This window comes from Apodemus sylvaticus, chromosome 7, assembly GCF_947179515.1.
Source record: "Apodemus sylvaticus chromosome 7, mApoSyl1.1, whole genome shotgun sequence".
Taxonomy (NCBI): Eukaryota; Metazoa; Chordata; class Mammalia; order Rodentia; family Muridae; genus Apodemus; species Apodemus sylvaticus.
The window spans coordinates 50,299,831-50,327,450 of record NC_067478.1 but is presented as its reverse complement, the minus strand read 5'-3'; the positions used below and the strand labels follow the sequence as shown (position 1 = coordinate 50,327,450).

Below are 27,620 nucleotides of genomic sequence, written 5' to 3'. Positions count from 1 at the left end.
GCAGGAGGGAGAGAAAGCGGGGAAGTGCAGGGCTGGACAGCTTGGATCTGGTCCTCAGAACACAAGACTGGGTTATACGCACCGGGTGAATCTGCGGACTCTGGTCTTTCCTATGCTTTATGCCGCTGCTGAGTCCGGATTGGATAAGTGCCCAATGTCTGTAAGAGCTGTCTTCGCTTTAATAGTTTCCCTTTTATGAATCAGGGGCCCCTTTAGCTTTGCAGTCTGTGAGGCTCCCAGCTCCTCTCATCCTCTGGTCACGCTCCCTGGGTGGCTAATGGTGCAGCTGGGAGTTATCTTCCAAGTGTGGTGGGTGCTGGCGGAGAAGGCCACAGTCCTGAGTGTGGCACAGGCGCAGGGCCAGTTTCCATGCTTGCAAGCATGTCCAAGTGTTAACCACACAGCTGGAGGGATGCTCTTCAGAGCTCTGGGGTCCACAGCAATGCATGCCGATTCCTCTGGCCTCCTGACCTACCTGGGAGAATCGTGTCTTACCAAAACCACGGCTGGCTCAGAGGATTCTGGGGACTGTGGTCTTTCCTTGAGTTAGGAATGCCAGCCTTTGGCACGGGGCTAACCTGCACATTGCAGTCAGGGCTTTAAAATTGTTTTTTTTTTTAATGCTTTTCAGCTTTCTATCACCAAGGTTTTGCATTTCTGAAGCTTCTTCTAAATTTATTTATTTCCCCAAGATGGGGTTGCTCTCTGTGTAACCTTGGCTGTCCTGGAACTGACTATGTAGACCAGGCTGGTCTCGAACTCAGAGATTTGCTTGCCTCTGCCTCCAGGGTGCTGGGATTAAAGGTGTGCACCCCACCCCACAGCCCTAATCTTTTTCTCTCCCCCCTCCTTGTTTTTGAGTCTATTCTTCCTTATAATAGGGCTAATGCCTACATCTCTGTGAGGCTGGGTCTGTTACCAAAAGCGTATTGTGATGAGGAAGACACGAACCTGGAGATTATAGCAACCTAAAATGCACAGTGAAATGACCCCGTTGGTTCTAATCTTTTCTATTAATCTTGGAATGCAATGTTATATTTTGGAGTCCCTGACTGCATTTCTTGTCCATTACTATGAAATCAAATCTTGGGAAGTAACCCAGATATTCCATTTTTTTTTTTTATCATTAGAGTGTCCCTAATTACCCCTACCTGGAGACTCTATGGACTACTTACTGTCTGTGGATGGAAAGAAGACTTGCAGTTTCCACCCAGGACCGGCTGAATCAACATCCACATCTTGATGTGACTCTCACACAGATTTAGAACTTGGCTCGTTGCCCACACTGGAACCGGCCCCCCCCCCCCCCCCACCAGGGAGCTGAGGAGACCAGGCTAGCGGTAACAGCTGTGCCAAGAACCAGCTGCTCCCCAGGGCACACTCAGACACTTCTCACCAAACCCAAGTCCCACTTGCACAGGAAGATGACCACTAACAATAGGCTGCCCTTAGAACAGGACACAAGGGACATCTTCAGACGTTCAGCAGGGTGAACAAGGCCCAGGGCAGGAAGGGAGGAAAGCAATTCCTGTGCTCCTAAACCCACACTGTCCAGGTGCCACTCTCCCCCCACCCCTCCCCCCCAGTTAAGCAGACAGCTAGAACATTCAACGTTTCTCTAGTTGCATTTTGTTCTAAACTAAACCGTCAGCATCTGAAATACCTTTTGGGAAGGAGAAAGTTTAAGTCCTCAGGGACTGAATGTCCCTGCTTTCCCAGTCTTTGGCAGTTGCCTGCTTTTATGGGGTAGTCATGGTGAAATGCAGTCATCTGAAGATGGGGTGGTGCCAAATAGGGTGTGAGGGAAGCAGCTTCAGAAAACCTGGGTTCAGAGAGGCAGTGGTCATTAAGTGCAGGGCAGCAACAAACACTGGCCACGTTCATTCCCAGGGCCACACTTCTCTCAGGACCCTATGTTCTGACAAATTGTTACAAACTCAGGATTCTAATAAGCACTTTCGGCAGAAAATATGATAATTACAAAGATATAATCATTTTCCTAAGCAGTTGCTTCTGAGTTTCAAGTGGCATCACCTAACTTTTTACTTGTGCCAGAATCCCCACCCCACTATGTTACCTCCTCCTTCTTTCCCTCCCCTCCTTTCCCTCTCTCTCTCCCCTCTTTTTAAATAAAAACTAGGTGCTGGGGTCATATTCAGGGGTAGGTAGGCACCCTTTTTTAAAATTAGAGTAACCATAATATTTTCTTAGGGAGTTAAGTATACATCAACTTTTATCTTAAGAAAAGTTTTCCCCCGTTTTTATACATATACAGTAATTATCAATATATACCTACCGGTGTGTGTGTGTGTGTGTGTGTGTGTGTACAGGCACGCGAACGCTTGCCATTTTCCTAAACTTCTGACTCATCGTCTGGAGGACAATGATTGATTTTTTTCCACTTCACATAGCTGCCAGGGATTGCCGCTCACAAGGATGGGCCTGTTGATTCTCTCCGGGGCATCGTTGGTAGAGCGTTAGAGTAAACAAACCCCAGGTTCCGGGTGGCCGAGGGAGTGGGCGCCCTCTGTTCTCCCCGGGAAGCAGGGAAGGTGGGGCCAGGTTGTGGCCGCCGTGAGCAGAGACCGCTTTCCTCAACCACGGGACGCGCGACGTTAGCCGGGGAGAAGCCAGAAGCGCCATTGTGATGCAGCGGGATGGGTGGAGCCATCAAGTCCCAATTTAGATCCCTCTGCTTTTAGGCGCGCCCATTTCAGATTGCTAAACCCTGGTGTGAAGCGGGACAGGCCAGGGCAGGAGGTGGCCAGCCACACCCTGCAGGGCGCGCACTTGGCGGGCTGCAGACCCCACGGGCAGACGCCGAGATGCGCAGTCGGAGGCTCCTGAGCGCTGCCCACCTTCTCTGCGTGTGCGCGGTCGCGCTGGCCGCCCCCGGGTAGGAGCGCGGGCAGGAGGGCGCCCGTGCAGGGGATGTGCGGCGTGTGGGACCCACCAGGGGGCTTTCTTTGGGGTCCTTCTGCTGCTAAAACTTACCAAAGAATGTCGTTCTAGCTGTAGATCACGCTGCTCTCCCTTTGCCTCGCAACTTGTTGCTCCTTAATAATGTACCTCTTTTTTTAGAGACTTTTTTTTTTTCTAAACTGGTTGTTTCCACTGTGACACTGTCAGCGTGATTGAGGTGACCGGAGTATGATGTGCTATATCAGAGAAGATTAACAAAAATTAGACTGTATAAAGTGCTCCATTTCTTAAGTTTTTTTTTTTTTCAGCAAAGAAATCATTATTTTTACGTGTGTGTGTGTGTGTGTGTGTGCGCACGCGTGCTCATTTTTAACTCAGGCTAAGGATCCTAGGCAGTCCTACTTCAGTTTTGAGTGGTTACCACAGCCGGCGTCCTTGGGGGACTTTCATGCTTCCTAACCTGGAGATTTCATTGCTGGTATTTATTTTCAGGTGGTGATTTTAATTGATGGGATTAGTTAGATGATTTCCCCCCTGCTTTCCCTTGAGTGTATACCTAAGTATGAAGTGTTGAGCAGGCTGAATCATCAATCTAGGTGTATGTGTGTGTGTCCCTCGAAATACACACGTGCTTCCTAAGAAAACGTGGAGATGAAGTCATCTCTAATGAGGCTTGGGGACTTGCATTTTGCAGTGACTTCTGCATGCCTCATTTTCCCTTCTGGCTCCTGTGCATTTGAACTGTTTGAGGAATTATGATTTCTGTAGCATTTTATGGCCTTACTACAGCAGAGGCACCACGTTCACTGTAAATACCGTAGTGGAGCAGGGCGGAGATCCCTGCCCTTTCAGAGAGTGAGGACAGTGGGGTGTGTGTGAATAAGAGACTTTGCTTTTTTTTCTGTGGTATCTTTTTAGGTCCCGCTTTCTGGTGACAGCCCCAGGGATCATCAGACCCGGAGCAAATGTGACTATTGGGGTGGATCTCCTGGAAAATAGCCCCCCACATGTCCTTGTAAAGGCTCAGGTGTTCAAGATAGCTTCCAACAGATCGCGCTCCATCCTGGAAACAGAAGGAGTCTTTTACAGAGGTAAGATAAGCTGCACTGTCTAACAGCCATACTTGGAATATGGTACCAGACCCACAGGATAGGCTACACAGCAGACGCCACAAACGAGTCTGCACTGACTTCCACAGCCTGTTTGATTCTAACACCTGTGAAATCTGATATTGTCCCTGAGTGTTCCGCCAAGTGGACAAAGAGCCAGATTGCTTCCGTGTGTGGCTGCATCACATCAGACTGCAGGGGAAGAACATCCGGAGTTTTCTGCGTGGGAGGTGTCTGTGGGTCTGGTCTGGAAACAGTGCTTGGCACCGTTGCTCACATACAGATGGCAAGGAGGGTGGGAAATGCAGGCAAGTGTGTGCCCGGAAACTGTGCAGAGATAGATGCATGTCTCACAGAACGCCTCGGTCATTGGATGCAGTGGATTTTATTAAGTAAGCCAGTGGGAAGGAAAGAAGAGTGACATAATTCAGTTTTACAGAACAACAACAACAACAACAACAACAACAACAACAAAATCCAAATAAACTCCTTTAGCTTAGAAGTGATGTGCGTGTGGGAGGAGGAGCCACGTGAAAAAAGTGTCAAACAATTATAGAGAACCAACATCTTTTGTTTCAAGCTTGAGTTCTTCTTCTTCTTCTTCTTCTTCTTCTTCTTCTTCTTCTTCTTCTTCTTCTTCTTCTTCTTCTTCTTCTTCTTCTTCTTCTTCTTCTTGTTTTTTTTTTTGAGACTCAAGCTTGAGTTCTAATCTGGCCCCAGTAATATCTTTTTATTTTGTACTTTCTACTATTAAGGAAAAATTAAACCTAGGATTATAAATACACAAAGCACATTTTCCATTAAAATGGATATATAGTCTGCTTTTGTCCTGATTACAAGAACACTTATATATCTAGTCTGTGCAACTTGTTAAGCATTTGTCAATAAAAGCAAATATATGTATATATATATATATATATATATATATATATACATATCTATAAGTATATATATGTATTTATACCAGAAACTGAGGTGTAATTTCCTCTACTGCTAAGTTATTTGTTTGTTTGTTTGTTTTTAAGCCATGTAAGAGCATATAGTGCAGGATGGATGGGATTTCACAATAATTCCTTATATAAAAATTTGTCCTTTACCAGCATAAAAAAAAAAGAAAGATATCCTCAAGTGTTATAGAAGTTTATGCATACCTATGACTCTTTCTCTACAGGAGGTTGACTGGCTAGATTGGGAAATTTAAGCTGGGAATCTGGAAAAGGGTTCTGTGTGCTCTGGCTGGCTGTTTTCCACTATGGGAGCAAAGTCAGGGAGAGGAGTTATTTCCCTGGGGAGGAAATGCGATTGGTTCTTAATGTCTGGGCTGTGTGTGTGTGTGTGCATGAATGTGTGCAGGGGAGAGGACAAGCCCTGAGTCATTTGCTTGGCCACTCTCCACCTTATTTTGAGATGGGATCTCTTCTAGAGCTACTGTGGTCCTAAGGAGGTCCCCAACTGCTCTGAGCATCAGATTCCTCATCAGCACAACGGAGGTGATGCCACTGTCCATCTTGTGCAGTTATCAAGTTAAAATCTTGTAGGATGCAGTCCTCCTAGGCATCTGTTATGCACTAGCTGCTGGCAGGAGTACTGGCCACAAAGAAGCAGATCCAGAAGCCATGTCCCTTCACACATGGGGACAGGCCTTACCTTGAATTACTTGACTTACCCTTTCTTTCTTTCTTTCTTTCTTTCTTTCTTTCTTTCTTTCTTTCTTTCTTTCTTTCTTTCTTTCTTTCTTTCTTTCTTTCTTTCTTTCTCTCTCTCTCTCTCTCTCTCTCTCTCTCTCTCTCTCTCTCTCTCTCTCTCTCTCTCTCTCTCTCTCTTCTTTCTTTCTTTCTTTCTTTCTTTTTTGAGACCGGGTTTCTCTGTGTAGCCCTGGCTGTCCTGGAACTCACTTTGTAGACCAGGCTGGCCTCAAACTCAGAAATCCACCTGCCTCTGCCTCCCAAGTGCTGGGATTACAGGAGTGCACCACCACCGCCCGGCGGGACTTACCGATTCTGAAAATGAGCAAACCCTTGTCTATGGTAGTAGCTAAAGAAACACTGGAGTGAGCATCAAATCAAAGGCAATAATGCATAAGCAATTTCACCTTTGTTATTTATTCGACCAGAGTTTATGATTTTGATGGCAGTTTTCCTGGAATGTACAGGTCCAGAAGAACGTGAATGATTTTGACAATTAGTTGGGTGTTGCTTGAACATTTCCTTTTTTGTTGTTGTTGTTGGTTTTTTTTTTTTTTTTTTTTTTTTTTTTTTTTTTTTTTTTTAATTTTGGTTTTTTGGAGACAGGGTTTCTCTGTATAGCCCTGGCTGTCCTGGAACTCACTCTGTAGACCAGACTGGCCTTGAACTCAGAAATCAGCCTGCCTCTGCCTCCCAGAGTGCTGGAATTACAGGCGTGCGCCACCATGCCTGGCTGGACATTTACTTATACTTTATTTTATGGACTTGAGTATTTGCCTGCATGTTTATATGTATGCAATGTATATGCAGTACCTGAGGAGACCAGAAGAGGGCATAAGACCCCCCCCCCCCCCCCCTTATAACTGCTGCTGAAGACTGTTGTGAACCGTCCTGTGGTTGCTGGGAATTGAACCAAGGTCCTCTGGAAGCTACTTCTCTTACCTGCTGAGCCACCTCTCTAAGCCTACAATCTTATTTTAGAATAATGCTCTTTCCCAAACAGTTCTTTATCACTTTCCTCTGTAATAGCAACTGCATTAGGGTTGCATATTATGACTTGGTTTTAATGCTATTAGATTTTGTTTTTAACTTTGGAGGAGTACTTCCCCATATGTTCAAGGCTATATTGGAAAACCTGCCCTGGGCTGGAATGGACCTTTAAAAGGAAAGTGGGAAAATAGAGCTCCCACTGGGAGTCTCTGGATTCTGTTGATGCTTCAGGCCACTGAAGCTCACAGTGCCAGAAGCGCTCTCCGGCTTTGAAAGGGGTGTCTTACTGTACAGTCGGAGGCTGTTAATTGTTCTCTGAGCAGATGCTTCCTGTAATGCCAGGGCTCAAGGAAGCTCCCTTCTCCTCACATCCTCTGCTTTATCTGGCTTCTGCAGTCCTGACAGTATGCTGACGAATGAGACAGCTCCAGAGCCTGAATCTTTATGGAATTTGTGTTTTGTATTTTCCCATCGTATAAGCTCAAATAAGTTCATTTTCAGTCTGATTAGTTCATCAATTCCCTCATGAAAAGGTTGGTTTTAGTAGAGAGTTATCGTCCAGCGGAGATGAGAAGAGGGATGCTTTTGAGTGATTAGAAAAGTCCCTGGGCCAGGCTTGTGCGCCGCAGTGTAAGCGTGTATTTCTAGCTTCATTTGCATCAGGAATACTATCACTACTATTATTAACATTGATTACACAGTTTGCTTAATTTAATTTTTTCTGGGTGGGCCTTATTTTAATTTAATGTGTGTGTGTGTGTGTGTGTGTGTGTGTGTGTGGTGTGTTTTGAGACGGGTCACATCTATCCCAGGCTGGCCTTTAACTCAATATGTAGCTGAGGTTAGTGTTAAACTTTCCATCCTCCTGCCTCAGCTTTCCAAGTGCTAGGCCTATAGGCATGTGCCTTCAAGGCCTAAAACAAGAATATACCTTATTATAGGAAGAAGAGGATGACTTATTTTCATGGAATAATTTATTTTTTTTGACATATATGGGACTGTGTGATCTGATTATGTGTGTGAATAGCAGTCTTTTAGAACAAAATTTCTTCTAAGCTCAGTGGAGCTCAGCTTTTCAGTATGATATCCTCATCTTTATCTTCTTGACCTTCGTCTCTGCTGCTCATTATCTTACTTTCCTTCATGTGCAAACATGTTGATCGCTGTGGAGGAGAGGCTTGGCTCCTCCCTGGTGGGTGAAGACAGCGCCTTCTTCTTCCTCTTCTTGGTTCTCTTTTTTGTCCTTGAAATTAACCTTTGTTTCTTGTTCCCTTCTTCACCCAGACCTTTTTTTTGTAACTGTCCCCTATTTTTTTCAAACAAAATTTACTTCAAATAACAAACAATAGCCTCTCCCTCAGCCAAAGAAATTTCTGCCACCAGTTCCAAATAAACCCTGTTTAAAAAACAAACAAACAACAAACCTCGGGGTGGGAGGAAAGGGAAGGCTGGAGAGATGGCTCAGAGGGTAAGAGCACAGGCTTCTCTTCCAGAGGACTCTGGTTCAATCTCCAGCACCCATGTGGCAGTTACAGTCTGCAGCATCAGTTACAGGGGATCTGACACCCTCATACAGACACACATGCAGGCAAAACACCAATACATGTGAAAAAATCGTTAAAAAAAAAAAGATTGGCTGAACTGAAGATGCCAACTGAAACTTTTGGGAACCTGCCTGAGCATCTCTCGTGTTTATTTATTTGGTCTCTTAGAGACAGCGTCTTTATAGATATATAGCTCCTTGGCTGGCCTAGTGGTCAAAATGTTGACTAGGCTGTCCTTGAACTCACATACATGCTCCTGCCTCCGTTCTTTGCCTTCTTGCAATACTGGGATGAGATAGTCTCCGCATCTGTGTCTTCTGATAACTTGGCTTTTGATTTTGTGCTTAACTCTTGGAGGGAGAGTGACTAGAATCTGTTGATTTGATTTTTTAAGGAGGAAGCCCTGGGGCTGGAGAGGTGGCTCCGCCCTTAGCAGCACTTGCTGCTATTGCAGAGGACCTGAGTTCTGTCCCTAGCACCACTCACACTGGGCCTCTCATAACCATCTATATTTCTAGTCCCAGGGCACCCCATACCCTCTTCTGGACTCTGTGGGCATGTGCATGCCTGGGGTGCACATACACAGATGCAGCCATACACATACATGAAATAAAAATACCTTTTTAAAAATTAAAAAATCTCTCCCCTAATAGTTTTTCCTTTGAGTATGGAAGATTTTCTTTTTTAAATTTTCTATCATTGTAAAGAAGGGGAATTTTAAATATTTGAGGCATTAGCTAAAAAAAAAAAAAAAAAAAAAAAAAAAAAAAAAAAGCCACCCAGCTCTCTAAGGATGGTCCCTTCGGTGGAGACAATGCTGTCAAATGTACCTTTCATTTGTGTAGATCAAGATCTGTCCCACGGGTTTTGTCAAAGTACATTAATTAGTGTAGTGTGTAGGAGGATCCCAGGGCAGGTTCATACAGGCAATTCTGCAAGAAGAACTCAGTCTAAGCCTGTACTACATGAGAATTACTGAATTACTTTTAAATGGTGTAGGCTCTTCATTCACACATCTTTGCTATTGTGTGGGACAGACATTCGTAGGGGTGGATACTGAGGGTAAAGGGCCGCATCAGGTGTTTTCGCTGGCTGTGGGACATGCGGACTCCTGCAGGCTTTAGTTTCATTAACTGATAAATAATGATTTCTCACTTTATATGATTATATATTTATTGGATTAAATGAAGACTCCATGTATGTATGTATGTATGTATGTATGTATGTATGTATGTATGTATGTATTTGTCTGTCTGAGACAGTTTCTCTGGGTAGCCCTTGTTGTCCTGGAACTTGCTCTGTAGATTAGACTGGCCTTGAAGTCAGATATATGCCTACCTCTGCCTTCCGAGTGCTGGGACTAAAGGTGTGCGCCACCTCCTCCAAGGCTAAGAAGAAATGCTTAAAGCACTTATCAGGAACTATTCGAGTACATTAAGGACTGTTTGCTTATAATACTGAGGACACTGTTTAATTTCTACAAATGGATGAAATAGACACTCAGAAATAAAAGGAGACATCCAGTTTCCCTGACAAATAAGTCAGTTAGTGAATGGTGAGGCCTGAACCCGAGCTTAGTTCTGTCTGGGTTGCAGAGACTGGAGGTATATTGTACTTAGCTTTCTCTAGATCAGTGGTTCTCAACCTTCCTGGTGCCTCGACCTTTTAGTACAGTTCCTCATGTTGTGGTGACCTCTAATCATAAAATTATTCTCCTTGCTACTTTATAGCTGTATTTTTGCTACTGTTATGAATTGTAATATAAATATTTGTGTTTCCTGATGGTCTTAGGCGACCCATGTTAAAGGGTCATTTGACCCTCAAAGGGGTTGAGACCCACAGGTTGAGAGCCACTGCTCCAATCATCTTCAGATTTGCTTGTAGTGTCTTCGACTCGCATCGTATGAGACCTAATGTGGATCTAAAGAACTGTGAATTGAGTTAGACCTGGTAATACACACCTGTAATCTCAGCACTTAAAAGGCTGAAACAGAAAGATGGAGTTTGAGGCCAGCCTGGGCTAAATAGCAAGACTGTCCCCAAAGGAAACAAAATGTAACAACAATCACAAAAGAATCGGAAGATGCAATGCCATCTTTTTTCTGAACGTAATTATGGTCACTGTAGAGTTTTGGACTTGGAAGGGGACATCGGAGTTAAGTCAACTCAATGATCTAATTTTTGGCTGAGGAGAAGCCTGGTATCTGGGGCTCTGCCCAAAGTCAAATTGCTTGTTGCTGGCAAAGCTGGAAATGGATCCTACTTCTTCAAATAGTGTAAGGTTCTTCCGTCTGTCCTCTAGAAAGCTCTCACAATATATGCACAAGCTATGTCTAAGACCCTAAATATACTTATAGTGAAGCTTAACACCACCTGAGTGCTGTGCAGTGTCTCAGGTAGAGACGCTCCTGATGGGCCTGCCGAGAAGAGGTGAGAGAACTGGTCAGAGAACAGCAGAGATCTAGATTCTGTCCCTGTGTTTCTCGGGGTGGGAACTGCATTTATAAAGTGTAGACGCATGGTCACCCCTTGGACTCGGGGAAGGTCCAGTACTACGTCTGTGTCACCGTCATCACAGATGATTCTCAGTGCTGTGAGATGAAAACACTGCCTGCCAGTGTCTCCCAAAGTCTACTTGACCAAGCCTTGGATGCCAGTGAGTGAGAGGCAAGCCCCGGCAAGCTCCATGACTCACGGATTCTGAGAGGAGGCCCCTCCTGAGTCAGCTTGCTTTTCAAGTATCGCCCGACCTCAAGCCTTGGTGTTAACTTTTAGCAGAGAAACAGCATGTTCTGGGGTTTGGTTGTGAATCAGGGATTGAATGAGGTTGAGGGTAAACACACTAATTTTTTAAACTTCAAGTTAAACATGCGTTGCCCATCTAACGCTGAGTGAGTCACTATTCCCCTGACTCACCGAAGGGCTGTGCTGGAAATAGAAAGCAGATCCTGGAAGAATTTGGGCTGGGTTTACTGTTGAGCCTTTATATTTTGTTAGGTTGGTTTTATAATGATAAACTGTTCACGTTCGGAAAGGCGTTTCTTTAACATTCCATGGATGAATGAAGAGTAGGAGTAGGAGGAGGGATGATACTGGAGGATCCAGAAGAACAATACTTGGAATTAAAAAAGCAAAGCTGAGTGAGTGTGCACTTCAGTCTCAGAACTTGGGAGGCTTGAGGCAGGTGGATTGCCATGAGTTTGAGACCAGTATGGGTTACAGTGTCAAGAGTTTCAATGGGTTACCTTGTTTCAAGAAATCAAACTCACTGGGCAGTGATGGCCTGTACTTTTAAGCCCAGAACTTGCAGAAGCAGAGGCAGAGGCAGAGGCAGAGGGGCAGAGAGGCAGAGAGGCAGAGGCAGAGAGGCAGAGAGGCAGAGAGGCAGAGAGGCAGAGACAGAAGCAGAGAGGCACAGAGGCAGAGGCAGACACAAAGGCAGAGAGGCACAGAGGCAGAGAGGCAGAGGCAGAGAGGCAGAGAAGCAGAGAGGCAGAGACAGAGGCAGAGAGGCACAGAGGCAGAGGCAGACACAAAGGCAGAGAGGCACAGAGGCAGAGAGGCAGAGGCAAAGAGGCAGAGGCAGTGGCACAAAGGGGCAGAGGGGCAGAGAGGCAGAGAGGCAGAGGCAGAGAGGCAGAGGCAGGTGGATCTCTGGGTTTGAGGCCAGCCTGATCTACAGAGTAAGTTTTAGCACAGAAGCTTTCTTTCAAAACAAACAAACAAACAAACAAACAAACAAACAAACCAACCAACCAACCAACCAACCAACCAACCAACCAACCAACCAACCACTCTAAAAAACCAACCAACCAAAGACAGAAACTGAATTCTGCCCTCCCCAAAAGAGCACAGAGAGGTAGATTGGGGGCACTACCTTATAGATACATGAGAAGAAGCAGCAGCTTTGGGGTGGTGTGTCTTAGTGGAGTGACTAGATGTAGCATAATGTACTGCACATCAAAAGCTGCAAGAGATGCCAGTTAGATGGGTGAACAGGTAAAGATGCTGCGGCCAAGCCTGAAATCCTTGGTCCCTGAGACTCACCCACATGTGAAAAATAGAGAGTCAATCCTCTGATCTTCATACAGGTTCATTGACACATGGGTATACACACACACACAGACAGACAGACACACACATAACTTAAAAATGTAAAAAAAAAAAAAAAAGGCCTGGGCAGTGGTGGTGCACACCTTCAATCCCAGCACTTGGGAGGCAGAGGCAGGCAATCTCTGAGTTCAAGGCCATCCTGGTCTACAGCTTGAGTTTCAGGACAGCCAGGGCTACACAGAGAAACCCTGCCTCAAAAAAAAAAAAGTCAAAAAAAAGCTCCAAGATGATTTTGAATGTTATAAAGTGTTGATAAAATATTTGATCCTCGATTTAAAAAGGACACTATCTATACAAGCATTAAAGCTTTACCTTGAAGCCCATGAATGTCATGTTAGTGTACCTATTACTTTAAATAAAATATCTTGAAAGATTGGGCCAGTTCTAGTCTCACAGCCAGTATGGGAGCTATGCTTCCCCACGTGTGTGTAGATGAAATGCACCAAAGTTTGCAAACAGTGCCTCTCTCTCTCTCTCTCTCTCTCTCTCTCTCTCTCTCTCTCTCTCTCTCTCTCTCTGTGCCATGCTGCTGTTATTGCGTTCCTTTGGAGGGCTACAGATGCCCATTCTAACCCCCTCCTTGGCTATGGTGTAGTCAGTGTTTGCTGGGAACTATTATCTCACACTTTAGAGATGGGAAGGAAGGGTGCATGCACTGCAGAAATGAGCTGACTTGTAGCAGCCTTGAGGGGCAGGTAGCAGTTTCTGTGTGTGTTTCCTGAGAACACTCTTCATTCAGTCTTCTCTGGGAGGGAGTGAGTCTGGGGAGGTAGCCAGGTGGTTTTAAAATTGTATCTGGGGAAAGAATTTAAGGTATTGTTTTCATAAAGACTACTAGAAGGTAAGATACTAAGAACATCTGAGCTGCACAAGAGATACAACTTACAAGACCATGACCTCGATGGCCCAAGTGTGCATGAGGAACGGAGGCCCAGGCAGAGCGGACACGGGTGGGTGGAGGGGAGAGTGACATCCCAGAAAGCCAGGCACGAGAAAAGACAGGCCTGGGCAGGAAGTTTATTTTAGTTCTTTTAGACAGAGTCTCTCTAGGTGGCCCAGGCTGACCTCAAACTTGTGATCCTCCTGCCTCTTTTTCTGAGAGCTGAGATTACAGGTGTGTATTCCCACCCAGCACTGCTTTTTCCCTGGATGAAAGAGAAAATTGAAAAGTAAGGCAAGAAATATTTCTGAAAGAAGCATAAGATTACAGTGGGATTTTAGAAGGACTTCGCCATAGTTACCACCTTCCTCTAAATCATCTATAGCTGGCTACCTTCTTCTAGGAAGGTGGGGCCAGGGAGAGGAGTGTCAAAAAGGAGAATGTGCTGAGCCCTTCCCTGGTGGTGTCCTAAGATGGGCTGCTGCCGGATTGTGAGAAATGTGTGTGTGTGTGTGTGTGTGTGTGTGCTTTGTGTGCCTGTGTGTGTGTGCTTGTGTGTGCCTGTGTGTGTATGCTTGTGTGTGTGTGTGTGTAAAAGGCTGATTGTGATGTCATTGTGCCTCCTTAGAGGCATAAGGGGATGGGATGAGTTTATTCCCACTGTGCTTGTTGGGGTATGAGGTGACATTCTGATTCATCATTTTGACCCATCCTATTTTGATCAGGGTCAAGATAACAATCATATAAAAGTGTAGTGGCAGGTGACAGAGGGGGAGAGCTGGAGGGAGTCCGAGTCAATTGACTTTGTTTAGATTATTAGTGTGTATTGCTTGTGCAAAATGACGTATCTCACGATGAAATTTCATAAACATCTCTCATGTACGTGCTCATGTTCCCCTCCCTTCTCTGTTCCTCCTCCCTCTCTTGTTCCCACCACTCCTGGTTGTCTCCTTTCTTTCATGTCATTCATGTACGTGTATGTATGTATATGTGTATGTGCATGTGTATGTGCATGTGTATGTATATGTGTATGCACATGTGTATGTATATATATATATATATATATATATATATACACATACATACATACATACATACATACAATCATCCAGATTCTGCACATGAGAGGAAGCACATGGTATTTGTCACTACCCATCCACCCCCCCCCCTTGGTTTGCCTGCCAGGCCCTGGGTGAAACAGTTCCAAGATCTAGTGAGAGAACAGCAGTGGGTACCTGGTGGGCAGGTCTGTGGGACTTTTAGTTCAAGGAAATGATTCATGAATTGAAATCTAAAAGCTAGACTGAGCGGTGCAGAAGCTTGTCTAAGCAGAGAGGACTGCCTTCTAAGAATACGCCGTAGCTTCCTTGTAGCAGGCAGAGGTAGGGAGTTATGCTTATAAACAGGTAGCTACAGAATCGTTTAGCATTATTGTGTCAGAATATGTGTTAAATCTCTTAAGGAACATAGAGAAGGCATTCATTATATTCAGTATTTTAAATATTTATTATGTGCCAAACTTTATACCATTATGTAGTAATGACTGGGGAATAATCCCTGGGCCCACGCCATCCTATCAGGAGGCACAGTGGGGCAAAGTGGGAGTGGTAAAGCCACACTGAAAGTGCACTCTCTTGAATCACACAGCAATGGTAGTAATTGAGTGACACTGTTGTGAAGGCTACATGAGATACTTTTGGGCGCTGTACCACCTAATGTGGGAGCCATTAGTTATATGCAATTATTATTATTATTATTAGGCAGGTCTCACTGTGCAGCCCTGGATGGCCTAGATCTTGCTGTGTAGACCATGTTTGGCTTCAGATTCACAGAGATTTGCATATTTCTACCTCTTGAGTATTGGGATTAAAGACCTGTGCCACCATGCCCAACCTCACAAGTAGTTTTTGAGAATGGGGATGGGCTTGTTTGACTTGAGATAAGCCACAGGACTATCAGTACATACTGGGTTTTAAATATTGCTACCAAAAAGCATTAAACTCCTAACTTTAAATAAATACGTCTGACAATAGTATTTTGAACATACTGGGTTAAGTTAGATGTGTTACTGAATTTAATTTAACTCAAGTATCTTCTTTTTGTTAACACATTGCTTTAGAGCGTCGGTCACAGTCCTGACATACAGTGATATTTCTCAGTTAGGTAGCTGCCTTTCTCTTTGCATTCCCCAGGGGCAGACATGGAGGCTCCCACCTCCTTCTGAGCACAATCAAGTCCTCTCTCTGTTGTTGGCTTTCCTGGACATTCAACCTCATTCCTTAAGGAAGGAGGAGGGAGTCTCTCCAGAGTGCACCACACCACAGGGGGATGACAGCCTGTTCCTGGAAAGGGTAAATGTAGGTTTTGCTGTAGACTTCTGACTTTATTGCAATTACTAAACACTACCTTACAGCTTTAAGGCAGCCGTAGATAAACGAGTGAGCGACTTGAAGGTCTGTCTGCCTTTGACTAACAGTGGAAGATCGTTCTCCCTGACCCATCTGTCTAACAATGAAATGCCATTTTTAGTTCATGAACTTAAACAAAAGTGTGGGCCAAGTTTGGTCTGCAGTCTGTGGATGGCCTGCCTGCTGTAGTGAGCACTCCATGCTTCTAAGTCAGGACCCTGCCCGACGCTTTCTTTCTTTCTTTCTTTCTTTCTTTCTTTCTTTCTTTCTTTCTTTCTTTCTTTCTTTCTTTCTTTCTTTCTTTCTTTTCTTTCTTACCTTTCTCTTTCTTTTCTTTCTTTCTTTCTTTTTTTCTTTCTTTCTTTCTTTCTTTCTTTCTTTCTTTCTTTCTTTCTTTCTTTCTTTCTTTCTTTCTCTCTCTCTCTCTCTTTCTCTCTTTCTTAAGATTTATTTATTTTTTTATATATAAGTACACTCTAGCTATCTTCAGACACCAGAAGGAGGGCATCAGATCTCTTTACAGATGGCTGTGAGGCACCATGTGGGTGCTGGGATTTGAACTCATGACCTTAAGAAGAGCAGTTGATGCTCTTACCCACTGAGCCATCTCTCCAGCCCCTGACGCTGGCTTTTCTATTTGTATTGAACTTTCATTTAAATTTGTATCTTTAGTGGGTTTGGTTGATCTTGTCTCACTGAGCCATATACATCGAATGTATGAATGTCATAGCTATTGAAATATTTATAAGCAAGGGGAATCAGGAGAGGAAAAAAACCTAAGAGTATGTAAGAGGACAAAGGAGGGTTTAGAAGAGACTATAAAATACTTCTAATGTCTGTATTGACTCAATTAGTTTATTTGCTTTTGTTTTTGTTGCCAAAACTACATTAAACTGTCAAAGAGAAACAATGTATTTATAAGTTCTATCTCCCACAGATTTGTGATGGGAAATAGTCATCTTTTTGTAGTTTATCTGCAGATGAAATACTTTTCTTCATAATGAGAGAATATTTAATAAACTGGTAAAGAGGTAAGAAATTTAACAGTGGGGATAAATGTAAGTTTATTTTTGCACATGTCTGCATAGCAAAGAACTGCCAAAGATATTAAGCCTCAGCCTCAAATATTAAGTTGGGCAGATACATAGTGGAAAAATATATATATTTTTTTAAATTTTTTTTTTAGAGTGAGTTTTTGGATCTAGTTTTATTTCCAAACGTACTCTAGTCTTTCTGGTCACTGATTCTCCAGAGCTATTTGGTGAGGACAGATGTCAGGTGAGGCAGCAGATGCTTATTTTAAAAGTTGAGGAAAGGTTCAATCTTCTGTATGCTCATTACACAACTTAAAAATAGCCTTGACTTTATTTGTAAATCAAAGGCCAGTTTTTCCCCCTGTGCCAAGTGAGAAGTCTACAAACAAGGTTTCTTTGGAGTTGCAGCCTGCTGAGGGGCAGAGGCAGCAGTCTGGAAGCCTCTAATCAGAGGCTACAGTTGTCATAAGAGCTTTGCAAAATGGAGTGCATCCTTAGTGATTGAGAGAGTGTGAGCCACTTTTCAAGTGACAGCTATGTCCCACGTCTGAATGGAACCTGGCTAAAATCAAAAAGAAAAAAAATGTTCTCAAAGGTTTGCAAATACTATCCACTTAACCCTCATCCTAACAACAGCAGAGAAAGGAGTTATTATTTTTCTTCTATGCCATTGCCCTCCCCAAACTTCCACTTTTATAGTTTGGTGACCTAAGTTATTGTAAAATCTTTAGACTTTCAAATAAGTCCTGTACTAGGACTTAGTGAGTGCCTAGGAAATCCCAAGATATATTTTTAAATTTACAAAGACGACAGCAGCAATAAGTAATGTTAAAAGTTAAACACTTAAAAGTTGACCTTTTGGGGTTTATTTATTTATTTATTTATTTATTTTTTATTTTGTTTTTTTCCGAGACAGGGTTTCTCTATGTAGCCCTGGCTGTCCTGGAACTTACTCTGTAGAGCAGGCTGGCCTTCGAACTCAGAAATCTGCCTGCCTCTGCCTCCCAGAGTGCTGGGATTACAGGCGTGCATCACCATGCCTGGCTAAAAAGTTGACCTTTTAATAAGGATTTAATTAAAGACCTCAACTGTTCTATCTACACACTCTCTGAGATGCACGATCCAGCAGGAGCTAGGGAGGCTGAGTCATCTCCGCTCCTGTACTCTCTCTCTCCCTCCTGACTCTGTATCTTTCCTGGCTGTGTGATGGACATCATCATAGGTCTTTAGTGGGACTCAGGCATGCAACGGATCCAGCTTTGATCTCCTGAGAAACCCTTCAAAGTCTGAGCTCACTAAAAGCTACACCCAAAACAAACAAAAACAAAACAAGACAAAACAAATTACTGTGTTACTGTGAAATGAGATCTCTAGTGAGCCTGTTTGGAATGGCCAGCATGCTTGCCCTCCAGTCAGTCACCGAAAGAGATTCATTTATTGCAGAGTCCCAACTGAGTTCCTCTTTCTCCTTGCCTGAGGTCACTGGGTAGCAATCAGCGCTCACATTTCTACCCCTCCTCAGTCTTTGTAAATCTGAGGTCCGTGGCACTAGGTTTCTGTCGTTCCCCGGGCAGACAAAAGTGGCTAACCCTGTAGATTTATCTCGAAGCGATTAAAAACTAGGTACCTCTCAGGAACGGGCTGGTTTACACTTGATTTTGGCGTGGGACACTGTGGTGCCTGCTGTCTCGTAGAATCCACATCCACTGCCGGAGAAAGGCTCCTTCATGTAAACTGTAGGGTGTGTCCCAGCCCTATGATCCTCCCGTTAGCTAGAGATGGGACATGCGCAGGGTTAGCCCCTCTTGGGTCTGGCCTGTTTAGGTACCAGGATCCACACAGATGAGGAAAGCATGGAATCCAAGATGAGACTTAAAACCTCTATGATTAAGGAATTAGGGACATTCAGATGAAACTCTGACAGTAGCCAGCGCTGCATGAGCGGGGACCCAGACCATCCACAGCTGGTCTGGGATCTAAGAGTCAGGCTGCCTGTTGAGAGTCTTGGGTGATCCAGGGCTCCAGATTCCATTTGTGAAATAGGGATAAAGGAATGATTGGAACATTTGCTTAGAATGTCTCTGTCCACGAAGCTCTTACTTGGAACAGAAACTTCTATACTAAACCAAACTGGGACGGTGAGGCCCGTGGCCTTGGAGCTGTTAGAACTGGTGCAAACTGTAGAAGAAATGCAGAGGCAGACAGTTTCCATGATTTCTGTCTTGGGAAGATAGTTGGAGTGTAGGTCCGTAGAAATATAAGTATTACTTTGATTCATAAAATACGGAAAAAAGTATTCTGTTAGATCTGTTGGCTGTTTTATTGTTTCTAAATAAACGTATCAGAACTCCACACTCCATGACACCACTGGAGAACAGAAATATAATTCAACAATATAAATAACAGAACCATTCTCCAGTGACTGCATTACAAAAGAGTAAAATTGAAATATATAAATTAATTTTGATAGTATACTTTTTTTGAGCTAGATGATTTATTATTTGTAATTACAAATACAATGACTATACAAAATCCTTATAAAAATCATTGCTGAACATTTTACTCTATGTTTTGTTCCATGTCTAAGGAATCAGGTGCATTTTACAGGTGTTGCATGTGTCTGGTGCCCGCTATGTGGGATAGCCTAGCTTCAAAAGTTTGCTGGAGTTTCTTCTTTTATCCCTGTATGGTTGTGTGTGTGTGTGTGTGTGTGTGTGTGTGTTAGTTACTTTTGAGCTTAGGCTGGCCTCAAATTTGTGATTCTCCTGGGATTTCAGTGTGTTCCACTACACTGGGGTGAGCTTTGCCAATTAAGTTAATCTTGTTTGTTTCCAAGATTCCCAATTATCTATTACTGAGAACAAGCTATCCCAAAGTTTACTAGCTCAACATAAAGTGGTGACCATTTCTCACTGGTCTCCACTGGCTCATGATTGCTGCCTGACCAGTTGAGTCCCAGAGCCCCAAGGTTTCATTAATAATCTGTCTGCAGCTTTTCTTTGCTCTCAATTCATCAACATCTGTCTGTCTGTCTGTCTATCTCAGCATGACCTCATAAGATTTTGTTTTGTTTGGTAGGTTGTGATCCATCATTTATTTAAGTTGTTTGGTCATGCTTCTTCTTTCATGGTATATTTGTGTCTCCATGTTCTTTTTTTAAAATTAATTTATTTTATTTTCTAAATTCTTTGTTTACATTCCAAATGCTTTCCCCTTTCCCGGTTCCCCCCTCCCCATATGTCCCATAAACCCTCTTCTCTCCACCCATTCTCCAATCACCTCCCTCCTTTTTCTCTGTCCCGCAATGCTGGATCAAGCCTTTCCAGGATCCCTCTCCTTACTTCTTCATGGGAGTCATTTGAGATGCTAATTGCATCCTTTCATGCTAAAAGTCTTGGAAAGAACAGGAATTCAAGGCCCATACCTAAACATAGTTAAAGCAATATACAGCAAACGGGTAGCCAACATCAAACTAAATGGAGAAAAACTTGAAGCAATCCCACTAAAATCAGGGACTAGACAAGGCTGCCCTCTCTCTCCATATCTTTTCAATATAGTGCTTGACAGTCTAGCTAGAGCTATTAGACAACATAAGGAGGTCAAAGGGATACAAACTGGAAAGGAAGAAGTCAAATTATCACTATTTGCAGATGATATGATAATATACTTAAGTGACCCAAAAAACTCCACCAGAGAACTCCTACAGCTGATAAACAACCTCAGCAAAGTGGCTGGTTATAAAATCAACTCAAGCAAATCAGTTGTCTTCCTATACTCAAAAGATAAGCAGGCTGAGAAAGAAGTTAGGGAAATGACACCCTTCACAATAGCCACAAACGATATAAAGTATCTTGGTGTGACTCTAACCAAACAAATAAAAGGTCTGTATGAGAAGAACTTCAGGTCTCTGAAGAAGGAAATTGAAGAAGACCTCAGAAAATGGAAAAATCTTTCATGCTCATGAATTGGCAGGATTAATATAGTTAAAATGGCCATCTTGCCAAAAGCAATATACAGATTCAACGCAATCCCCATCAAAATCCCAACTCAGTTCTTCATAGAGTTAGAAAAAGCAATTCTAAAATTCATTTGGAAAAACAAAAAACCCAGGATAGCTAAAACTATTCTCACCAATAAAAGAACTTCTAGGGGAATCAGTATCCCAGACCTCAAGCAATACTACAGAGCAATAGTGTTAAAAACTGCATGGTATTGGTACAGTGACAGGCAAGTGGACCAATGGAATAGAATTGAAGACCCAGAAATGAACCCACACTTGATCTTTGACAAAGGAGCGGAAAACATCCAGTGGAAAAAAGATAGCCTTTTCAACAAATGGAGCTGGTTCAATTGGAGATCAGCATGCAGAAGAATGCAAATTGATCCATCCTTGTCTCCTTGTACCAAGCTCAAGTCCAAGTGTCTCCATGTTCTTTTGCGTGTGCATGGGGTATATCCCTGCATGTGGACTCTGGAACTCAATGCCAGTCATCTTCCTCAGTCACTGTCCACTTTAGTTTTTGAAACAGGGCTACAGAATATAATCTACAGAATATAATCCCTCCCTGTCCTCCCCTCCCCCAGCCCTTCCTATGTACACGTTTGCTCTGTCTCAAGTTCATGGATTCTGTATGATTGTCTTTTACATTTAACTTTCTGCCCTCTCATGTCCTCTGAGTGTATTCTTTCTCCAGCCACGTTCCTGGTTAACTGACTCCTCTGTGACGTTGTGTATACTAATCTGTTCCTAAACGCTTGCCTGGGAGGACAACGTCCTCATTCCCAAGTGTGTGCAGAGGATGTCGGATAGTGTACTTCTGGGTCTCAAAGAAGCCAATCAACAACTTAAAAAAAGCCTGTGGAGGAAGTTGTATTTACATATCTCTAAAAGTTTTTCTTCCCAGCACTTGGGAGACAAAGGTGGAAGCAGGCAGATTTCTGAGTTCGAGGCCAGCCTGGTCTACAGAGTGAGTTCCAGGACAGCCAGGGCTACACAGAGAAACCCTGTCTCGAAAAAAAAAAAAAACAAAAAAACAAAAAAACAAAAAAAACCAAAAAAGCAAAAAAAATTTTTTTCTTTTTTCCCAAGTATAGTTCCTGATATAGCCTTTCATTTTCACTTAAATTCAGTATAGAATATAAATATAGAATATAAATATCCCATGAGAAGTGAAAGCTTAATAAACATAGACTGTTCCTGTACAACTGTGTTTATACCCAGCTATGACATCAGCATGTCAGAGAGACACCTGTGTTCCCCTGTAATACCCTAACCTAAGAGCTGAGGTGGTGACAAGTCAAGTGTCCATGACCAGATAAGTGGGTAAGGAAACACGGTGTGTATATTCACAGTGGAACACCGTTTGACTCTGAGAAAGGAAACCCTGCCATTTGCAACAACATGAATCCGAGGACATGGTATGATTCCACTATATGCAGTTTTAAAAAGTTGAACTTTAAGAAAGGGAGACTAAAATGCTGGTTATCCAGCTAGTGGCATCAGGGGAGATGTTGGTCATCAATAAAACATTCTAGTTAGACAAGAGGAATAAATAGCAGCGTACACCGTGGCTACGATTCCTAGTGATGTTTTTATGTACTTGAGAATTGTCAATAGGGTAAGAGGTAGTTGTTGTAAGAGCAAATATGAGTATCTGTGAGGCAGGGCATCTCAAGTCAGCCACCCCACAGGCTATACATGTGTCAAAACATACTGTACACCATAAGGTTATTTAAGCTTTTCCCTGTTAAATAAGATAATAAGAAACATAAAAAGATAACAGTCAGACCCAACTCACAATGACTCCTCTCCCATAGCACTAGACAGCAGCGTCATTTTCCCAGGCACCCCTTCGAAGTGCTCCCACCTCTGTCTTCCAGTGTCCAATCAACTCTCTTCACTTTCTCCACATTTTGTTCAATGATGTCCTATGATGTCAGATTCCCACTCTTTGCAGAAGTTCTCCATGCTGGCTTCTCCATGCTGGCTGGTAATCAATGATGGTGAATTCCTGGCCATTCCTGCAAACTATTCCTAGTCCCTTAGTTCACTGGAAGACTATTGTTTGAAATGGATGTGTACACATCTGGGAATATGCTAATTTTCACTTATTTTATTTTTGAGGCAGGTTTTTGATACACAACCCAGGTTGGTGTTGAAAGCACTGTGTAGTCCAGGCTAACCTCAGACTCAAGGTGATCTTCCCACTTTAGCCTCCTAGGTGCTGGGATTGCAGGTATGAGCCATTACTCAGATACTTCTATTATTATTTTTGAGCAAGATTAAGCGATTCAGGCTTTTGATGTTTAATATCTTGAATGAGGACATATAGGTATCCCACTTTATAAATGTAGATTGGTATTGATACATGTCACATGCTTTACTGGTGACATGTTTCCTCAGAAACACTTGGAGAATGTTGCCATAGAGACAAGCTGACATCTTGGTGGACACCTCTTCAAACTTTCTGGTACTCCTATGACCGTCAAGTGCTTCTTGTGTGTCTGTCTGTATATTTACAGGTGACAGCAGCCTCCCCACTAGACACTATGAGTTTGGAACAATGGTCAACATTTTCATTTTATGGATGAAAACAGCGAGCTGTAGAATCAGGTCTGAGGATAGGCAGGGCAGGAAAAGAGCAAATTCATGGTAGAATCCTGTGTGTAGTGGGATTTCAGAACCTGTTTTTAATTCTGTTCTGGGCCATCTTGTATCTCCCCTGCCCTCACGTGGTAGACTCAGTATGGCTTCATTTGAGAGGGACACTGAGATTGTACTTCAATAAAGGGTTTGTTTTCACATGTGATGGGAATGTTGGACAAGTCCTTTGGCAATTTTAACTTGAACCTATTTTTCCTTGAAATAAATATGTCTGATGAGAAATTGGCATGTGCTGAACCATTGGTCCTATTTTTAGAAAGTGTGCATGAACAATAGTCTGCGCCAGCCTGATCCTTGTGAATCACTGCTGAGCCCTGGTTCTCCCTGCCATGACTAAAGCCTCCCTTTATCGTGAGTGTCTGAGAACATGAGGAGTGAGCCTCACGGGGGACAGAGCTCAGCGGAGAGCACATGCTAGATGCCATGAAGCCGTGGGCTCCATCTTCTGTACCACAACCCCCAAGAAAAACAGAACAGTAGCCACACTCCCTCCCCGAGCTCCAATCCCTAGATTCTCTGGTGCTCTCTGAAGCCCCCTCAAAACTGGGAACCTTAACCACTGCAAGAGTAGTGCTGGTGAGAGTTAAGGGGACCAGCAGAACTTGTTGATCCCTGCCTGATCACCTTTTAGTCTTGATCTCCATAAGGATGGGCTACATGTTCCTGGATATTTGGGTGTTAAGAAGCTATTATGGTTTGGCCAAGGATATTGATGTTTCTATCCATATCAAAAGAAAGCCTTATTAAATCTTGACAAATACCTTTGCTTTCTTGTTTTCCTTTCAGGTCAATTCAAGACTCTTACTTTTCCGGCAGTAAGTATCCACTTAAAGTATTTGGCTTTAGTAAATAAATAAATGCCAAAAATTGGCTTTAGAAATACATTGCAAGCTGGGTGTGGTGGCATATATCTTTAATTCCAACACTTTGGGGGCAGAGGAAGGCAGATCTCTGAGTTCCAGGCCAGCCAGGGCTATACAGAGAAACCCTGTCTCCAAAACCCAAAAACTAATCAAAAAACCAAACCAACCAACCAAAAAAAAAAAAAAAAAACCCTCAAAACAACAACAAAAGAAATATATTGTAACTATGGAATATGTACCTTTTTATTGGCTCGTAATTTACATCACTTGTAAGTTTTACTTTAATTTACTGCACCTTTCTAATATTTAAGAGTAACTTACCTTAGAGATTGGCTATTATGTTCTTGAAACTCCTTGCAAGGATTTTCCTTCAATAAACTGGACCATTAGATTACTTTATTGTGTTTGGCTCTGTTCCTGCATTAATACTTTTTTTTTTTAAATCTGTTTCTTTTTAAAGACAAGGTGTCACTATGTAGTCAAGTATCTCTGGGTGACCATGAATTTTTAGAGATTTTCCTGCTTCTGTCTCTTTAATGCTAGGATTAAAGATATGCACCACCAACCACACCCAGTGAGTTTTAAATTAACATTTTAAATGACACATAATAGTTTTCATGTTAAATGTTAACATGTGTGTCAGTTTTTTGTTTTAAAATGTATTTCATGATTTTTCATACATGCATATACTCTATTTTGATCATTTGACTTTCATTACCCTCTCTTGTCATCTCCTATCCCTGCTGATCCCTTTCTATTCTCAACTAGTTTTCCTTTTATTTCCAAGTTGATAACCCAATGCAGACTCTAGTTTTTGAAGGGAGGTAGATCAGAGACTTTCTGGACATATTTAAAACCACCACATCATGTTGCTTCTAGATTAGTATGGCACATGCTAGGTTTGGATGTGGGCTGGTGGCCTGGAGTACTGTCCCTAACTCTCTAAACCTAGTTTCTTTGTGAAGTGGTTTTAGCAGGAGAATCCAGTCAAGGGTGAATGTGGAATTGGGTTGAGGGATTATCTTGAGGTCAAATGTCAGAGAACATGTGAACTGCTCAATATGGCTTGTGGTCTCTTCATACGAGATGGCAGTGTTCTGTTGATATTAGTAGTATTAAAAATGGCGGCATGACCACCAATCACATGCTGAATATGATATGATAACCACATGGGTATAGGGAAAGAAAGATCGCAGAGGAGTGTGTGAGAGAATATAGCAAGGAGACAAACACTGGTGTTTCACAGGCTGATGGCCTCAAACAGTGAGAGCGTGGGAAAGCTTACAGGATAGGGGTTGGGGGTGGGGTAGGGGAGGGGAGGGAGTGGTGTGAGGTTTCCAAGCTTAACAGCTGTGAGAACAAACCCGCATTAGGAAAGGAGATGGAGGGAAGGGGGGGGGGCATCTGAAATGTAAATAAGTGAAATAATTAAAAAAAAAATTAAAAAAAAAAAGAAAAGGTGTCGTAACGCCGGCTGAGAGAGACAGGCGTGGAGCGTGTGTCCTCACTCCAGAATCTCTCTGATCCAATGGAAGGGCTGGGTACAGGATTTTAAAGGCGATAAAGCGACACATTCAGCTTTGGTGCCTATGAAGGCTAAGTTTTTCCCAACACTGAAGTTCTTTTTGATAATACTACGTGCTTAACCTTTTTTATTCTAATTTGTAATTGAAGCTTTTCTTTTAAAAGGTAAAGTGGTGCGACTTTGATATGTCTGGTCTTTCTCCACCCAGCTACCTCTGAACAGCGCAGATAAGATTTATGAACTACACATAAGCGGAAAATCAGAGAATGAGATTGTATTCTCCAACAGGACACGCTTAACATTTGAGAGCAAGAGGATCTCAGTCCTCATTCAGACAGACAAGGCGGTCTACAAGCCAAAGCAGGAAGTGAAGTTTCGCGTGCTCACGCTCTTGTCAGATCTCAAGCCTTATAAGACGTCTGTGGACATTTTCATTAAGGTGAGTGGCAGGATGACGTGAAGGGCGGACTTCAAGCCATCCCGCTAAAGCTGCCTTGAGAGTCCTGCTCAGGGTGGTGACCCAGTAATGTTGAGCTTCATCTCTCAATGTGGCGATCCTCTGAAGGGGGGCTGCTGGAACCTCAGAGATCAGGCTATGGAGTTTGTCCATTCATCATCCCTAGGACCTATCCATTCACGAGTTTGCTTATTGAATTTTTGTATTCCAGGCACTGAGACATTGAACATGCCTCCGTTCATGTTGAATTTATTTTTCAGTGGTGGCAAGAAGACAGACGATTAATGTACAGACATATACATGAGGGTGTAGATGTCCATGTGCCTGTCTGTATGTGTGTGATAATGCATAATAAGGGGAACCAGAGAACCAATGATGGGAGATGTCTGCTTTACTGTTCTCCAGACAAAAATAGTGATTTGACGGTATATGTTGGCTGAAGAGGAGAAGGACATCTAATTTAGCCTGCATGCCGACTCGCCAATAATGGCTGAGATGCTGATACTCATCTGATATTTATCATGGTGTAAGATATCATCCTTAGGGTCAGATATTTATCATGGTGGTGTATTGTCAGGTGTTCTGTGTGTCTGTGAGGAGCATTGCCTATTATCTGTCCATCTTTACTGTCTCAGTAACTTACCTCAGGAAGGAGCTTCATAGGCCTTTCAGCAGTGGAGAAAGCATGCCCTATCTTGCCCTGCATTCTCTTCTATAGCCAGTTTAACATAGTATAAAAGTAAGTGTCAAAAGCTTTGACATTGTGGTGGTAGCTGGCACAGTTGGCTTCTATTCTGGGCCTTCTGCTTCAAAAGTTTTGCTGTGGGTGCAGGCAAATCACCTTGTGTGGATATAGCTATTTATGACTTGGAGGGAATATTCTGTTTGAGTACAGTAGACTGTGTGTAGATACAGCTCTTTACCTCGGGACTTGGAGGGTATGTCCTGTGACTGCTCTGGTGCTCTGGCCCTCTAGCCCTAAGAACAATGTCTTAAAGTGGAAGTGTCAGTTTATCCAAACTTAAAGGGCTATGACACCATCTAGAAGAAAACTCAGTGCAGTAACGCATCAGTGGTGTTTTGCATTCCTTCTTCCTCAGGCAATGCTGAGAATTACTGTATTGGTGCTTCTTAAATCTTTGTTCTTTGGACAGAAGAACCCAGCATTTCATTGATTTAACTTCCTTAACCATGAGACAGCATATGTTTATAGCTGACTGTATTTCTTCCTGAGCCCTTTCTCTGCACAGCTCTCCCTTGCATCATGCTGTGGCACGTACAACAGGGCCAACTGCTGGTCACAGCGCATGACCCAGGAGTTTGCCCAGGAGACAGTGATCTGCCCATTCGTGACCTGAATGAAGTCTCTGGCTGCCACTACTCAGCTCCCAGAACTGTATTTACCTCCAACTGTCATACTCCTTCT

At 43.1% G+C, this 27,620-nt stretch overlaps 1 protein-coding gene across 1 annotated transcript in view; it reads left to right on the top strand.

Annotated features, from left to right (window-relative positions):
• Window positions 1-2,410: 2,410 nt before the first annotated feature.
• Cd109 (CD109 molecule) overlaps window positions 2,411-27,620 on the top strand; it is a 110,475-nt gene continuing 85,265 nt past the window's right edge. Inside the window, exons 1-4 of the mRNA XM_052187757.1 lie at window positions 2,411-2,896; window positions 3,841-4,013; window positions 24,136-24,164; window positions 25,946-26,176. Coding sequence (XP_052043717.1) covers window positions 2,826-2,896; window positions 3,841-4,013; window positions 24,136-24,164; window positions 25,946-26,176 — 504 coding nt within the window. The 5' untranslated portion in view covers window positions 2,411-2,825. The remainder of the gene's footprint in view (window positions 2,897-3,840; window positions 4,014-24,135; window positions 24,165-25,945; window positions 26,177-27,620) is intronic.